We start from the raw sequence: 16,299 nt of genomic DNA, 5'->3' as shown, positions 1-16,299 counted from the left end.
GTCGAAACTGAGTCAGTGACAACGGGGCTTACAGTGTCCTGGACCCAGGGACTTCAAAGCCCAGGTGATGCGCCCTATAATGGAGGCAACACAGAGCACTGAGAGTCCAGAGGGGTGGGATTCTAAGGAGGTGCTCATGGGGGTGGGGCAGGGGCCTTGGAGCAGCCAGGGGAGGTCACTATGGAGAACTTGGAGCCAGAGGGGGCAGGGCAGACTCTGAGCCAGGACTTTTGTTTGGGGAAAGGAATTCCCTCCCTCCTTCTCCCCCTGGGGCGGGGCTGAGCCAGTGGCTATAAACCCAGGGGATGCTTCAGCCCCAACACTGCTGATCTACTTAGCCCTTCACAGCATCTGAAGACCCAGCTTTAGGTAATGGGGGCCCTGGAGTCTCCGCAGATGATGTGGTAGGGGAAAGGAGAGGGGTGGGGGAGATGAGGGGTAGAGAGGAGAAAGGATGGGGGTAAAAGGGGCATAAAGATTGAGGTCTGAGAGTTTGGGAGGTTCAGGCTTCAGGGGGACTCAGGATTGAGGGAAGACTATTAGGATTTGGGGCTAATAGAACCTGGGGTGCCAGAATTTGGGTGCCCCAGAATATAACATTTTAGGACCCAGTGTCTCAGAGTCTAGGAAGATCTCAGAAATTGGGGGTATCTGGGTTTGGAGGTCCAATAGTCTGGGTATCAAGATTTGGGATCTTAAACTCTGATGGTATCAGATATGGGGGGAGGGTTCGAATCTGCGGTTTTAGGAATCGAGGTCTCAATCTGAAATATTATGATGGAAGCAATCAGCATTTGTAGTCTCATAATTTGGGGGTATTATGATTTGGGCCTCAGAGCTTGCGTATTGGGATTCTGGGGTCTCATAATCTGGAGAGTTCAGAATTAAGATGGTCCTGGGGATATCTGGATGTTTAGGTCCATAATCTAGATCATCAAGAATTGGGGTCTCAGGATCAAGAGTGTTGATATTTGGGGGTGTCAGTATTGGGGTTTCAGGATTTAAGATCTCAGAAAGGGGAGTTGTATCATTTTGGGGTACCAAAATAGAGGTTCAAGATTTGAAGTGTTAGGTTTTGGAGGATTAGAATTAGGATATCTAAATCCCAGGTGTCAGGAATTGAGGAGTTCAGGGTTTGGGGATCTCAGAATCTGAGGTAACAATCTGGAATCTTGGAATCTAGGGATCTCAAGATTTGAGGGACCAAGAGTCTGTGAGTTTCAGAAACTGGGGTCTCAGAATCTAGAAATATGAGGATTTGCTGGTGTCAAATGGAGACATTAACTAGGGGGTCAGAATCTGGAGATATAGGGATTTGGAGGTCTTAAATCTGGGCACCTTGGGACTCAGGGGGTCCCAGAGACTAGGGGGCTGTAAGTATTTAGGGGTGAGGATGAGATCTATGGGCAGAAGCTGCTCTTGAGAGACCACACCATGGATGTGGCCAAAGGTGAAAAGGGGAGACAGATGGGAGGAATCCCAGCCAAATGGCCAGCTGGGTTGTGTGACCAATCCTCCAGAAGCCCCCTCAGACCCCTTATTAGGAAATGTCCTCTGTTTCACCGGCTACGCCACCCCCGAAAATAGCCCCTGGGGGAGGGGCAGCTATTGTCTTCAGGCCACTGTCCCTTCCCAAATACCTCTTCCTAATCCCCACTCAGATCAGGTTCCCATGGACCTGTCATAAGACAAAGGAGGACAGCTGGGGTGGGGGGGCGGGGGCTGTGGCCCTGGGGCTGTGCCGGGACCACACCTCCAAGTGCCCCGTCCTCAACCAGAACTTAGGACTCCAGGCCCCCAGCCCCCTCCTCCCTCGGACTCATGAGTCTGGGCCCCCGGCCCCTCCTTCTGGCCCCAGAGTCCTGATCCCAGGCCACCCTCCCTTAGACTCGGGAGTCCGGGTGCCCAGCTCCCTCCTCCCTCAGACGCAGGAGTCCGGGCCCCCGACCCCTCCTCCTTCCGACCTAAGAGTACGGGTCCCCGGCCCCTCCTCCCTCAGACCCGGGAGTATGGGCCCCTCCCTCCATCTCTCTCAGATCCAGGAGCCGGGTTTCTCAGATCCAGGAGCCGGGTTCCCCAGCTCCTCGTCTCTTAGGACGTCTCACTCCGCCAGTTCTCTCTGGCCCCTAGGTCTTAACAGGATGTCGGACACCGAAGAGCAGGAATATGAAGAGTGAGTGATGCTAGCGGGAGGGGTGAGGGGTTTGGAGACGTGGAGGGCTTCTCTCCCCCTCCCCCTCCCCCATTTGACTCTCCCTTCTCTCTCCCTCACCCGGTCCTCAGGGAGCAGCAGGAAGGTGAGTACAGAAGGGGTTGACCTCGGGGTGGGGACACCCAGACGTATCTTAGCCAATGAGAGGGAGAGAACGGGGGGGGGGAGGGTGGACCCTCCTCGGCCCCATGCCAACTTCGCGGGTATACAGCCAGTGGAAGAGCCCGGTTCACCTCTCGGTCCTCCTTCCAGCCGAATCTGGAGCCTGGAGCCCTGGCCTCTGGCCTTCTGCTCTGCTCTTCCCCCACCTCTCACTCCCGTCGCAACTTAAAGCCCTTCCGCCTCAGAAACGAGAGTAACAGCATTTTGGTGTGGCAAAACACAGAGGCTCAGCATTTGGGGTGTTAGATTTTGGGGGGTTAAAATTGGAATATCTGAATGTGGGGTGTCAGAATTTTGAAGTATCAGGAATTGGGGAGTTCAGGGTTTGGGAATATCAGAATCCGAGGGTAATAGAATTTGGCGTCTTAGAACCTGGTGTCTCAAGATTTGAGGGTCCTATAATCCGGGAATATCAGAAATTGGGGTCTCAGAATCTGGAGATAAGAGGATTTGCTGGTGTCAGAAACGAGGGACACTAACTGGGTGGTCAGAATCTGGGGATATTGGGTCTTTTAACCTGGGCACCTTGGGACTCTGGGACCCCTGAACCCCTAACGCCTCCTCTTCTCTCTCCTCATCCTTGCAGAAGAAGAGGCTGCCGAGGAGGAGGAGGAAGGTGAGGTCTTGGATCCCGCAGGTCCGGAGCTGGAAGCGGGTCCAAGGATCCAAGGGTTGGGTGGGGATGGGCTCGCTGGAGGCCAGGGGCAGCGGCTGGGCTGGGGAGGGGGCACTCCCGAGGGCCTCGGCTCCAGTCCCTTTAACAGCCTCTCCCATCTCTCCCTTCTCTCCCCCTCCTGCATCCGGGCGTGGCCGCTCCTGCCCCCTCTCCCCCTTCCCTCGCACCCCAAATCCTCGCTTCTCCTCCTGCCCCCTCCCCAGCCCCCGAGGAGCCGGAGCCGGTGGCCGAGCAAGGTAACCTTGACCGCTTCGCTTCCTGAGACCGATTTCGGGGGCCCGGGGAGACCCCCGATATCATCGGGCCCTGACCCCCAAGATGCGTTCTCTCCACTCCCCCTCCGCCCCCCCCCGCACCCGCCCTAGACCCGGTCCTTTAAGCCACTGAGAGCACCAGCGCCCTCTTGTGGCCACGAAGGGAAATAGCCTGGCAGTGGCTTTAACCCTTTCCCTTCCTTCTTAAAGGGACCGACACCCAAGCCTTCTTCCCCAGTCTGGAGGAATATTTATAGAAGGGTTGGATGTTTGCGGAGAGACGCCACACCATTCCCCCTCATCTTCGCCCCTGACTCTGTCTGTTATATTTGTCCCCCATATACATTCAAAGGTTGGGGCCTGTATTCTAGGGTTGCAAAAAAGTCAAGAACTAGGAGAAGAAATTCCTGTTTCCTGAGAGGGGAAGGGGTTGGGACCAAAACCTCTGGGTCCTTGGAGGAAGAGAGAGCTTGGGGTCCTACATTGTTAAGTTATTCATGGAGGTGGGCAGGCCCTCTGGGTATAGAGGGAGGAGGGTCTGGGGTTTTGTACTCCTGAGTTCCCAGAAGGGAGGGGGGAGATCCCCACACCAGTTCTGAATGTATATCTGATGCGTGTGACCCTCTTTTTCCTTGACGACCACCCTGGCTTCCCTTCTTCCCTTTCCTCCTCCCCCCCCCCTTCCTGAGAGGGACAGGAAGAGGACACTGCACTCCTGGGGGCCGAGGCTTGGGGAATTTCCTTTCCTGGGCATGTCAGGCCCCGCCCCCACAGTGAAATCCTGCTAATTATCTCTTTGTATCCCCCCATGCCACCCACACCAGAAGAGGAGCGCCCCAAGCCCAGGTGAGATCCTACGGGGCGTTCCAGACCCTGTCCTCCTTAGTATTCCCCCCACCTCCGCCGCCAGAGACCCAGTGAGAGAAAGCACAGAAGGAGAGTGGGGGAATCAGAAGAAAGGAAAGGACAGTCAGCAATTCCTTCTTTCACCCAAGAAAGAACTTCCCTCTGCATTTGGCAAGGCAGAGCCTGTCTTCTCTATTGGTGGAACTGACCCAGATGCAGTGACTGATAGAGCAGGGAGCCCTGGGCACCAGAGCTGCACAGAAGTCTTTACATTTTCCCTAGGCAATTAAGGAAGACAGGAAGGTGGTGGCGCCTGAGTCCTGAGGGAAGAGGCATTTATTAACTGAAGGAGGTAGAAAGAGCACTCTAGGCAGAGAGAGGGGTGTGCACAGAATCTGCTGGTTGGATATAGTCTGGTCTTTTCAGGGAACCGAAGCAGACACTGGTCCTTTTGAGACGAGGATCCTAAGTTAGGCTGGCCAGCGAAGGCCGTGAAAGCTCATCAAGGCACATACATAACTTAAAATTTTTAGTGGCCACATTAAAAAAAAGTAAGACAAAAGAGGTAAAATAAATTTTAATAGTATATTTTATTCAACCCATTGTATCCAAAATTTTATCATTTCAATGTGTAATCAAAGTAAAAATCCTTAAGGAGATATTTTACTTTTGTTTTTAGTAGTAAGCCTTTGGAATTTGTTGTTATATTCCACTTAGAGCCCATCTCAATTCGAATGAACCACATTTCGGGGGCTCAGGAGCCTCACGTGGCTAGTGGCTACCATGTTGGACAGTGCCGCCCTATAGTCTGGTCAGGGAAGTCAGACAACTCATGATCTTTCTCTCGTTCTACCTACCCAGTCGTCCTGTGGTGCCCCCATTGATCCCCCCAAAGATCCCAGAAGGGGAACGCGTCGACTTCGATGTAAGTAGTAGATATCCCAACCCCAGGGGCTGACGCTAACCCACATGGTGCCTTTGTGCAAATTAGGACGCTTAACTTCTTTCCTTCAGAAGAGCTTCAGGGTATTTCATTAGGGTCAGAATAAGACGCTTTACCGCCACCTGCTGGCAGTAAATGTTATTATAGTAAACGTACAAACCCATCGATTCTTGCTGTGAATAGCTCCCCCTAGCGCACACGACAGGGTAGCTGACGTGTCTGAGAGAAAAGCTAAGAGGCTTTTGCCTTCCCGGGGGTCTTGCAGTACTGCTCCGGGAATCACAGGGCTCCCACCCTCTGTTCTGCAGGACATCCACCGGAAGCGCATGGAGAAAGACCTGCTCGAGCTGCAGACACTCATCGACGTGCATTTTGAGCAGAGGAAGAAAGAGGAAGAGGAGCTCATTGGGCTGAAGGAGCGCATTGTGAGTCAGGGGGAGTTGGGGATCCCCCAGATTCTTTCCTCACCTCGCGTTCATTTCTTAGGTCTAGGGAGTTACGAAGAATGGTGTGTACAACTGTAGCCGAGAGAATTTCGGAAATGTTCTGAAGTCGGTCGCCACACTCAAACCCACTTACCTCCACTCTTAGCCCACTCTGGGGAGTATAAGGTGAGGTCCCTGCACCCCCTCACTCTTCTCCCTTCCTCAGGAGCGGCGGCGGGCTGAGAGAGCTGAGCAACAGCGCTTCAGAACAGAGAAGGAGCGGGAGCGTCAGGCCAAGCTGGCGGTGAGTGCCTCCCTTGCAACTTCCTGGGAGCCCAAATGCTACTACTTTAGCTGCTTGCTCTATTTTCTATTTGTGAATTTCTCTGTGATCTGGAGAAAGTCCTCCTTCTGTCTCTTCCTCATTCTGTATTACGAAGAGACATAAATCCCAATCCCAATGCGTTAAGCAAAAAAAAAAAGGACTGGCTCATAGAACTAAAAGTCTAGGACTTGCTTGTTTCAGGCATGGTTGGATCCAGGAACTCAAACGAGATCATGAAGACCCAGCTTTTCTCTTCCCAGTCCTCTGTTCATCTTTCTCTGGACACTAGGGTGACTAACTTGTTCTGGTTTGCCCTGGATTTTCCTGACTTTGGCGCTGAAAATCCCATATCCCAGTATGGTTGGTCACCCTGCTGGATTACCCCCATTCTCAGGCTTTCCTCTTGGGGATAGCAAGATGGCAGCCAACAGCTCTGGCCCAATCTCTTTTTTTTTTTTAATAATATTTTATTGTGTTTAAGGTGATAGCTTACACAGCAAATTAGGTTCGCATTTAATAATTTCTACACAAATTATTCATTGATATTGGTTACATTTTTCACAGTGTTTCATCATTCATTCCGTTCTGGCTGTACATTTCCAGAACTCCAGTTTTCCTGCCCCCTTACAATCTCATTTTTGCTTTAGAGTAATTTTCGACCATTTGCCTGTTATAGATGATTTTTAAAAGGGGCTTATTACTCACAGGTGATATTCTTTACTTTGTTAGCCAGTCACTAGGCTAATCACTGGCTAGTTGAGGGAGTGTGTTTAGAATGCTTTGATTGGTTAAGATCTTGGAAATATGGTCTACCTTGGTGTCAAGGAGTGGGGCTCCCATTCAAACCACTTTTAAGGACTAGGAGTAGGGTGTTGTGGTAGGTATCTTAATGGTCCCCCCCCCCAACCAAAGATATCCATGTCCTTATCCCCAGAATCTGCCAGTATGGTAGCCTACATGGCAAAAGAGACTACACAGATGGAATTAAGTGAAGGATCTTGAGAAGGGCAGATTATCCTGGTGGGCTAAGTGTAATCACAATGGTCCTTATAAGAAGGAGGCGGGAAGGGCAAAGTCAGAGAGAGATTTGAAGAGGCTCATTGCTGGCTTTAAAAGTGGAGGAAGGGGTCACAAGTCTAGGAATGCAGGTGGCCTCTAGAAGCTGAAAATGGCAAGGATTCTCTTCTAGAGTCTCCAAAAAGATCGCAGCCCTCCTGACACCTTGCTTTTATCCCATAGGACCCATTTCTGATTTCCGACCTCTAGAACTACAGAATAATAAATATGAGTTGTTTTAAGTCACTACACTTGGAAATTACAATAGCAATAGAAAACTAATATAGGTGGGGAGTGCTGGACATATGAAGAACCATTGTACTGACTCACCACCCTACGGGTGAGGAGTTTGGCCTAAGCAAGCCACTATTTCTGAAACTTCTAATGCAGACTTTCTGGAACATCGTAATGTCTTTGCTTAGACATTCTAGGCTCAAGGTCATGAGTCTCTTTAGTGCCCCAGGCCTCCCTCCATCACCTGTTACCCTCCTTGACCCTCTGTGCACAGTCCTTCTCAGCTCATAGATGGGAGACCTAGGCCCAGAGACACTGAGTGACTCAACTGAGGTCACACAACAAAGTTCACCATTGGCCATTTCAGACTAGAAGGACGTGGAAGGTAAGGGTAACCCCCCACGCTACTCCTACATCTTAATTTTTGCTGAGAGGGATATTAAGGCCCAGAAAGGGGAAGGGACTTGCAGGAGGTCACCCAGTCTGGTGAAAGAGCCAGACCGGGAACTCCTACATCTTTGCCTGTTCCAGTAGGTTCCAATATTGGCCTTACTTTTGGGCACCGGCTGTCAGCATTGCATTGAGCCCCCCTCCCACACCACCATCCCAGGCCCCCTGCCCCTCAGTCCCAGGGGACCTCGGGATTAACCCGTTTCTTCCCACAGGAGGAGAAGATGCGAAAGGAAGAAGAAGAAGCCAAGAAGCGGGCTGAGGATGATGCTAAAAAGAAGAAGGTCCTGTCCAACATGGGGGCCCATTTTGGGGGTTACCTGGTCAAGGTGAGTGCAGCCAGCTGGGATCTGAAGTCTAGGTTCCCAGGGTGCTAGGGGGTTGAGGGAACAGAGTTCTGGTTTCTGAAGGATGGAAGAACAGGCTGGGGCCTGAGCTCCCAGGTCTGAGGGATGAGTAGGCTGGGGGCTGGACTCCTGGGTCTGAGACAGGAGGGGCTGAGAATGAAGACTCCATGATCCTGAGGTTGGGAGCGATCTGGAGGTTTCATGCTCCAGGTTCAAGATGTCCCCTCCCAATCCTCAGGCTGAACAAAAGCGGGGTAAGCGCCAGACGGGGCGGGAGATGAAACAACGGATCCTGTCTGAGCGTAAAAAGCCTCTGAACATCGACCACATGGGCGAGGAGCAGCTCCGGTAGGTGGGGTGGGGGCTCATGGCCTGAGTGGCTGTCATGTGATACAGGGAGATAAGGGACCAGCACCCCAGGCATCCACAACACTGCAGAACACACCCAGACCTGGATTGACAGAAGCCCAAGGTCTAAGTCATGGGTGCTGTGTGACTTTGGGCAGTTGGCTTCCCATCTCTGGGCCTTTGTTGTTTCTTCTGTGCAAAGTGTCACTGAACTAACCAGTGGCTACGGAGTCGACTCTGACTCATGGTGCCCCCATGTGTGTCTGAGTAAAACTGTGCTTCTCAGAGTTTCCCATAGAGAAAGTGGAGCCCAGGAAAGTGACATAATGTGCCTAAGGTCACAGCTAGTAAGTGGTGGCTTCAGAGCACAGTGTCCCTGTCCCCTCTGGAGTGGTCAAAGGTACTGACTTCATGAGTCATGTCCCAGGCAGGCCAGAGAATGTCAAGATGAAGATGAGGCCCCTGAAGGAGTGACTCTCAGCAGCCTTCCCTCTTGTAACTTACCATGAGATACAGGCTGTCTTAGTCATGGGGAGGGGGGCAAACTGAGATGTGAAGGGGAAGATAGAGTCCTGCTGAAAAATTCTTGCCATGTCCTAAAAGATGGGGCCTGTCCTGAGTCTCCACGGGGCATCATTAGGTCAGAAACATCTCCTAAGTTTGGGTGAGTCATATTGTCTGGCTTCCCCCCATATCACCTGCCAGATCCTACAGGCCACAGCCCCAAAAAGTGGGTTCTAGAGTCAATGACAAGGAGCTCTGGTGGTACAATGGTTAAGCACTCAGCTGCTAACCAAAAGGTTGGTGATTAGAACACACCCGGCAGCTCCACAGTAGCAATGCCTGACCATCTGCTTTCCATAAAAAGATTACAGCCACGAAAATCCTAGGGGAATTTATATCCTGTAACACATGGGATTACTATGAGTTGGGATTGACTCGGCAGCACCCAACAGCAATAAGAACAGTATCAGTGACAGAGTCCTTGGGTGGTGCAAACAGTGGGCACGCATGGCTGCCTTGGAAGAAAGGGCTGGCAATCTACTTCTGGAAAATCACCCATCGAAAGCCTTACGGAGCACAGTTCTACTCTGACACACGTGGGGTCACCATGAGTTGGAATAGACTCGACAACTGGTTAAGTGTTTTGCTTCTTTCTTTTCTTTTTTTCCTATGAACCGTCACACACACACACTCATAATTTGTGTCTTATAAGGTTTTTTGAGGATCTCGAGTTACTTAAATTTTATTTATTTATTAGAAAAACTAGAGTCATATGAGGGCTCTAAGTTTTTAAATGAAGTACATCATAGAGGAGAGGGTATTTGAAACCCATTAGCTGGCAAGAAAACAAGGAACGCTGGGTAATAATAAAATGAACAGTAACAACCAGCTTCATTGCGTGTTAACTATGTGCCAGGTAGTTTATATGCATTATCTCCTCCCCACATCTTATCAGTTAAGATTAAGTTTGGATGGTAATAACTGAGGTCTGACTATAGCAGCCTAAAACACAGGGGTTTAGTTTCTTACATAGAAGAAATCTGAAGATAGGTAATCTGTGGCAGCTCAACAAAATCATCAGAGCCAGACTTCGATTTTTCTGCTCTACCACTTTTAGTCTAGTAGTAAAGTCTGCAAGTTTACCTCATGGCCCAATCTGGCTGCTGAAGCTCCAGCCAACGTGTTCAATATCCAAGTAGCAGAAAAGAAATGGCAAAGGAAGAGCCACAAAGACTTTCCTAAAAGTCCCATCCAATGACCTACTTTCATTCCACTTGTCACCCCTACCTGCAAGGGAGAATGGGCAGTACAGTTTTACAACTGGGCATATTACACAAGGTTCTGTTTCTAAGAAAGAATGGGAGAAGAGATATTGGGTAGGCAATGAACCATCACTTTCATAATTTTATTTGTTGATTTTTAATAGAAGGATCCTAGGGGAAGTCGCTTGGTCATAGTCTACAAACCAGAGAATGGCAGAGCTGGGATTTGAACCCAGGGACCCCTGACTCCAAAGCCTGGGCTCTTAACCATGATATCACCCTGCCTTGGGGAAATGTCAAACCTCCATTCTGGGTATGAAGAAAGTGGGCATAGATTTAAAAACCCTTTGTTTCAAGTCACTTTGCATATTTGGCCTAAAATATTAACAAAATGGCACCAGTAATGCTGAACTCAGTCTTGCTGTGTGGCTTCAGGCAGTCCCCTCAACCTCTCTGGGCCCACGTCCCTCACTATCCACGGATCCAGATCATGGCCTGTCTCCCCCTCATCACAGCCCTTTTGCCCTGCCAGGGAAAAGGCTCAGGAGTTGTCTGACTGGATCCACCAGTTGGAGTCTGAGAAGTTTGACCTGATGGCAAAGCTGAAGCAGCAGAAATATGAGGTGAGGCCCATTTCTGCAGAAGGCCAGGCTGGGTGGGCTGGACCAGTGAGAGTGCGTGGGCCTGTCTCCTGCTGGCCATTCTGGCATTTACCTTCTGCCTCCACAGATCAATGTGCTCTACAACCGCATCAGCCACGCTCAGAAGTTGTAAGTGAGAGCTGGGCTCTGAGCCCATCCCACCTTCCCCTGCTCATCCCCCAAGACCCTCCTTCTGATTCTTAGGACTTCCTCTTCCCCATCTCTCCCTCCCTCCCCTCCATCCCTCCCTCCCTCCCTCCTCTCCATCCCTCCCTCCCTCCCTCCTCTCCATCCCTCCCTCCCTCCCTCCCCTCCATCCCTCCCTCCCTCCCTCCTCTCCATCCCTCCCTCCCTCCCTCCTCTCCATCCCCTCTCTTCTCCTCCTCCTCCCTCTCCTTCCTCTCTCTTTCTCCCTCCTTCTCCCCCTTTGTCTTTCTCTTGTATCTCTCTTTTGTCACTGTCTTCCTCCCCTCTCTTCTGTCGCCTTTCTTTGACTCTCTGGCAGTCTCTCCCTCTGTCTCTCCTTGTATCTCCGTCTTTGTAAATGCTTTCACCTCTGTCTCTCTCCCTTTGTCTTTATCTTTTCCTCTAGTTCTGCAGATCTCTCTCTCTATATGTCTCAGGTCTCTCTCTCTCTGATTGTTCATGCTTGTCTCTTCCTCCTTCTATATCTCCCTAAGTCAATCTCTGTTTCCCTGTCTCTCTCTCTGTCTCTCCCTCCCTCCTGCTCTCCGTTTGTCTGTCTGGCTCCATCAGTCTCTCCCTATACGGGGGTGATCTCTTCTGAATATTTGCATCTGTTTCTTCCTCTCTCTGTGATTCAGTCTCTCTGTCTCTGGCCTCTCCTCTCTCTCCTCCCCTTCTCATTTTCTGTCTCTTTCATCCTGGCCTCCCCAGCCCCTCTTGCATGTTACCCATCCTTAGACCACCGACTCTTTCCTTCCCCATCCCCTGTACTCATAAACATTTATCAGCACCTGCCTGAACACCCAGCAGTCACTCACAAATATCAACTCCCGCCTGTCAATGAGGCCCTTGAACATCGACCACCTCACCGCCATCTGTGACCCTGAATGAGAGGATGGTTGAACGCATTTGCCCATCATTTGCTCTGGGCCAGAAGAATGGATATTTGGGGGGGGGGGTAGATTTTTTTAATTGAGGGATTGGGGCTATCCTGAGAGATTGGGGAGGCCCTTCCTTCCTGAAACCCCTTCTTCTCCTACAGCCGGAAGGGGGCAGGGAAGGGCCGCCTGGGAGGCCGCTGGAAGTGAGGACGCCAGGACAGTGGCCTACCTTGGCACAACTGGGAGCCATCAGTGGTTGTCCCATTTGTAGCTCAGAATAAATGCTCCCCCCTGCAGGCATCTGTGGAGTTCTTTGATGTTATTATTATTAATATGAACATGGTCTCAAGGTTGTTGTTTCTAGCTGCTGTTAAGTTAGCTCTGACTCATGGCTATCCCATGTACAACAGAGCAAAACGTTGCTCAGTCTTATGCCATCTTCACCATCGTTGGTGTGCTTGAGTTCATTGTTGCAGCCACTGTGTATTTCGAGTGCCTTCCAACCTAGGGGACTCATCCTCCAGCACTATATCAGACAATATTCTGTTGTGATCCATAGGGCTTTCATGGGCTGATTTTTGGAAGTAGATTGCCAGGCCTTTCTTCCTAGTCTGTCTTAGTCTAGAAGCTCCCCTGAAACCTGTCCACTATGGGTGACCCTGCTAGTATTTGAAATACTGGTGGCATAGCTTCTAGCATTGTAGCAACACACAAGCCACCATGGTATGACAAACTGACAGATGTGTAGTGGTATATCTTGTTGTTAGTTGCTGTCAAACCGATTCTGTTAACTGCCCATAATTGCAAAGGAGGCTGGTATTTGACTGGTTCTTTACCTGGGTACATCGTTACTCCAAGTGAAATCAGGGTTCTATTATTGTAGAAGGGGAGAATAGTTATGAGAAGCAATTAGCAGTGTCTGCCACAGTCCACCCGTTTGGCTACTCAATCCCCATAGGTAGATTCCACATACGGAACACACTCACCCCCTCTCAAGGACAATAACCCAGGCTCTTGGAGTCAGACCAGTCCTGTCACGCAGGCTTGGGTGTGTCTCCAGGTGGTGTTAAAAGAAAAACAAAACCCACTGCCATCCAGTCAATTCCAACTCACAGGGACCCTAAAGGACAGAGTAGAACTACCCTGTAGGGTTTCCAAGGAGCACCTCATGGATTTGAACTGTCGACCTTTTGGTTAGCAGCTGTAGCTCTTAACCACTACACCACCAGGTGGTCTGGCATCCCATAAATACAAAGACAAGGTGTCTAGGAATCGCTGGGTGGCTCAAACTGTTAAGGCCTGGACTGCTAGCTGAAAGATTGGTGGTTCCAACCCACCTAGAGGCACCTCAGAAGACATGACTGGTGATCTGCTTCCAAAGGGTCACAGCCATTGAAAACCCTCTGGAGCACAGTTCTACTCTGCAGACATGGGGTCATCAGGAGTTGGAACTGACTTGATGGCAACTAACAAGACAGCGTCTCTCACTAATAAATCCACAGTGGTAGAGAAGAAACAGGGAAACTTCAACAAAAACTTCCGTATGGTAAAGGGGAGAGAGGAAACCACACAGCAGTTATTGGGCAGGAAAAGGAAAAATTGTGCTAACAAATCTGGCTGTCTTAGTCGTCTAGTGCTGCCATGACAGAAATACCACAAGTGGATGGCTTTAACAAAGAAAGTTTATTTTCTCACAGTATAGTAGGCTAAAAGTCCAAATTCAGGGTATCAGCTCCAGGGGAAGGCTTTCTCTCTCTGTCTCCTCTGGAGGAAGGTCCTTGTCCTCAGTCTTCCCATGGTCGAGGAGCTTCTCAGGTGTGGGGACCCCGGGTCCAAAGGATGTGCTCTGCTCCTGGTACCGCTTTCGTGGTGGTATGAGGTCCCTAACTCTGCTTGCTTCCCTTTCCTTTTATCTCTTGAGAGATAAAAGGTGGTGCAGGCCACACCCCAGGAAAACTCCCTTTACCTTGGATCAGGGAGGTGACCTGGGTGAGGGTGGTGTTACAATCCCACCCTAATCCTCTCAGCATAAAATTACAATCACAAAATGGAGGACAGCCACACAATACTGGGAATCATGGCCTAACCAAATTGAAGCACACATTTTTGGGGGGACATAATTCAATCCATGACGCTGGCAAACCCCAGTTCTCCATGGTGGGATAAAGTCCCTTGTCTGTAAATTAGTGAGGCCCCTGAGGCCATATTCAAAAGAGGCGTCTTCCTTATCCATGATCTCTGTGTTCATATCTGAGGATGGAATGCCATTTGGGGGAAGGATTAACAATTTCCAGGAGTCCCTGGGTGGTGCTAATAAACAGTTAAAACACTCGCTTCTAATAGAAAGGTTGGAAGTTAGAGTCCACCCAGATGTGCCTACAAAGAAAGACCTGGCAACCTTCTTCCAACAAAAAAATTAGCCTTTGAAAACCCTATGGAGCACAGTTCTACTCTGACACACATGGGGTTGCCATAAGCAGGAATTGACTAGGTGACAACTTTTTTTTTTTTTTTTTTTAATTTTAAAACCCCTTCCCTGTTGGTGTGAGTTTCAGACTCAGGGAGTATTTTAGTGTTTTGTTAGTCAAAAGCAGCCCAGACACAAAATATAGTTACTTGTTAAACTTAAAAGGTTCCTTTGTGCAAATAGCCCTTCCAAGGATGGTTCTAAAATAACAGGAATCAGAACTGGCTTCTAGTATTTTTACCCCTGTCCCCACTTGACACTTTCCTGAATGCTCTCAGTTCTCCTCCCCTTTATTAGAATCATCTTTATGATGCAGACTAATGTCTGTTTTTCTGCAGTTGCAAGAGAAGAGGGAACATTTTCTTCTTGTCTTTCTGAGGTTCTTTTCATTAGCAGTGAGGGAGGAGGACCTGAAGTTCCAAGGTTAAGCATCAGAATTCCACTACAGGCACTGAGAGAAAACAGCAGGCCTGAGAAGTTAACGGCTTTCATTATAGAAAAGGAAAGGGCACAACAGAATTTTACCAAGTGGAATATGAAGGTCCAGGTACACAGCCAACATCTTCCTATCAGATACTTTATGTCCATCATCACAACAACTCTAGGAAGGAGAGATAAAGAGACGGGACCCAACTCACAGGGCTGGGAAGTAGCAGAAACAAGATTTAAACCCAGGATCGTTTAATCCAGAGCTGGAATTCTTAACCATTCTAGTAGACCTTGGGTGGTGTATGTGCTTTAGGCTGCTAGCCTAAAGGTTGGTGGTTTGAACCCATCTAGCAGAGTGTGGAAGAAAGCCCTGGCAACCTGCTTCTGGAAAGATTATAGCCAAGAAAACCCTATGGAGCACAGTTCTGCTCTGTAACACCATGAGTTGAAATTGACTGAACAGCAACGCTTTGTTTTTTGTAGTAGAATATACTTTTTCGGAGAGGTTAAAGTCTAAAGATAGCAGTCAATGCAAAGATTGGTAATAGAGCCTATAGTGTTAAGGTTCATTGTGTTGGTTCAGCCCAAACCAAAAACCAAACCCATTGCTGTTGAGTGGATTCTGACTCAACGACCCTATAGGACAGAGTAGAACTGCTCCACTGGGTTTCCAAGGCTGTAAATCTTTATGAAAGCAGACTGTTTCATCTTTCTCCCACAGAGGAGACGGTGGGTTTGAACCGTCATCTTTCTCTTAACAGTCGAGCTCTTAACCACTGCACCACCAGGGTTCCTTTTGTAGGCTGGGCAGATACCCCAAATTGTGGCTCTGGCAAATAAACAACCACAGTCATAAAAATAAACATTGACATGTTTACACAAGCACAAAGAAACACAAGCACACATAAACAACATACACTCAACCATAGGCACAATCACAAATATACACAATTATGTGTCACAATCACAGCAGCGACAGAAACACACATAACCACAATCACACAAAACAACATGCTGAAGATTTGTTTCTCGCTTATGGAAACAGCCCTTTGGAAGGGCGTTGGTGCGTATACGTGTTGGAGTGAGGGGGTTCAAGGACTACACATCCCAAGAGCCACCAGGAATACGATCCCCTTTCTGTCTACGGTCAGCACACCCCTTGCATCATGGGATTTGTAGTTTATTTCTTTGCACAGGCCCAAGGACTTCCGAGTGGTGGGCTGCTCCAATATACCTTGGGGAAAAAAATCTGTTGCCTCTGTCCAGATTTTGGCAGCTTTCTGTGTGATTTGTATAGGTCTCTGTTCCTATCTCAAAGTGCCTGCAGCCTTCCCTATTTGAACTTAGGTGAAGGTGCCTAAGGCCAGGGTTACTTCGTGCTTTTCCACGATAGTCTACTAAGAGAGGACTCGCCTTCCAAACCTACTGGAACCCCTGCCCAGAGAACCTAATGGTGAGGCGGTGGTGGTGGTGGTGGTGGTGGTGGTGGTGGGGGGGCGCCTGGACTACATTTCCCAGAATGCTCCACGCACCGGTGGGAGCAGGTGGAGGGCGGGCCAGTGAAGGCTCTACCGGAGCCGTCATCGTGGACTCTGCCCCGTGGAATCCTTTCCCCGGTGTGATCCAGGCGTTCCATTAGACATTCTGGACT

General features: G+C 49.6%; 1 protein-coding gene across 1 annotated transcript; it reads left to right on the top strand.

Annotated features, from left to right (window-relative positions):
* Positions 1-3,732: 3,732 nt before the first annotated feature.
* On the top strand, positions 3,733-12,044 carry TNNT1 (troponin T1, slow skeletal type). Its single transcript, XM_064294247.1, has 7 exons — positions 3,733-5,518; positions 5,745-5,822; positions 7,799-7,912; positions 8,169-8,278; positions 10,577-10,667; positions 10,774-10,814; positions 11,914-12,044. The coding sequence occupies exons 1-7, from the start codon at positions 5,420-5,422 to the stop codon at positions 11,957-11,959; spliced, it is 579 nt and encodes a 192-aa protein (XP_064150317.1). The 5' UTR covers positions 3,733-5,419; the 3' UTR covers positions 11,960-12,044.
* Positions 12,045-16,299: the final 4,255 nt, after the last annotated feature.

This window comes from Loxodonta africana, chromosome 11 (genome assembly GCF_030014295.1).
Source record: "Loxodonta africana isolate mLoxAfr1 chromosome 11, mLoxAfr1.hap2, whole genome shotgun sequence".
In the NCBI taxonomy this organism is placed as follows: Eukaryota; Metazoa; Chordata; class Mammalia; order Proboscidea; family Elephantidae; genus Loxodonta; species Loxodonta africana.
Note: the sequence above shows the minus strand (reverse complement) of the source record. Positions and strands in the feature narration are given on the sequence as shown.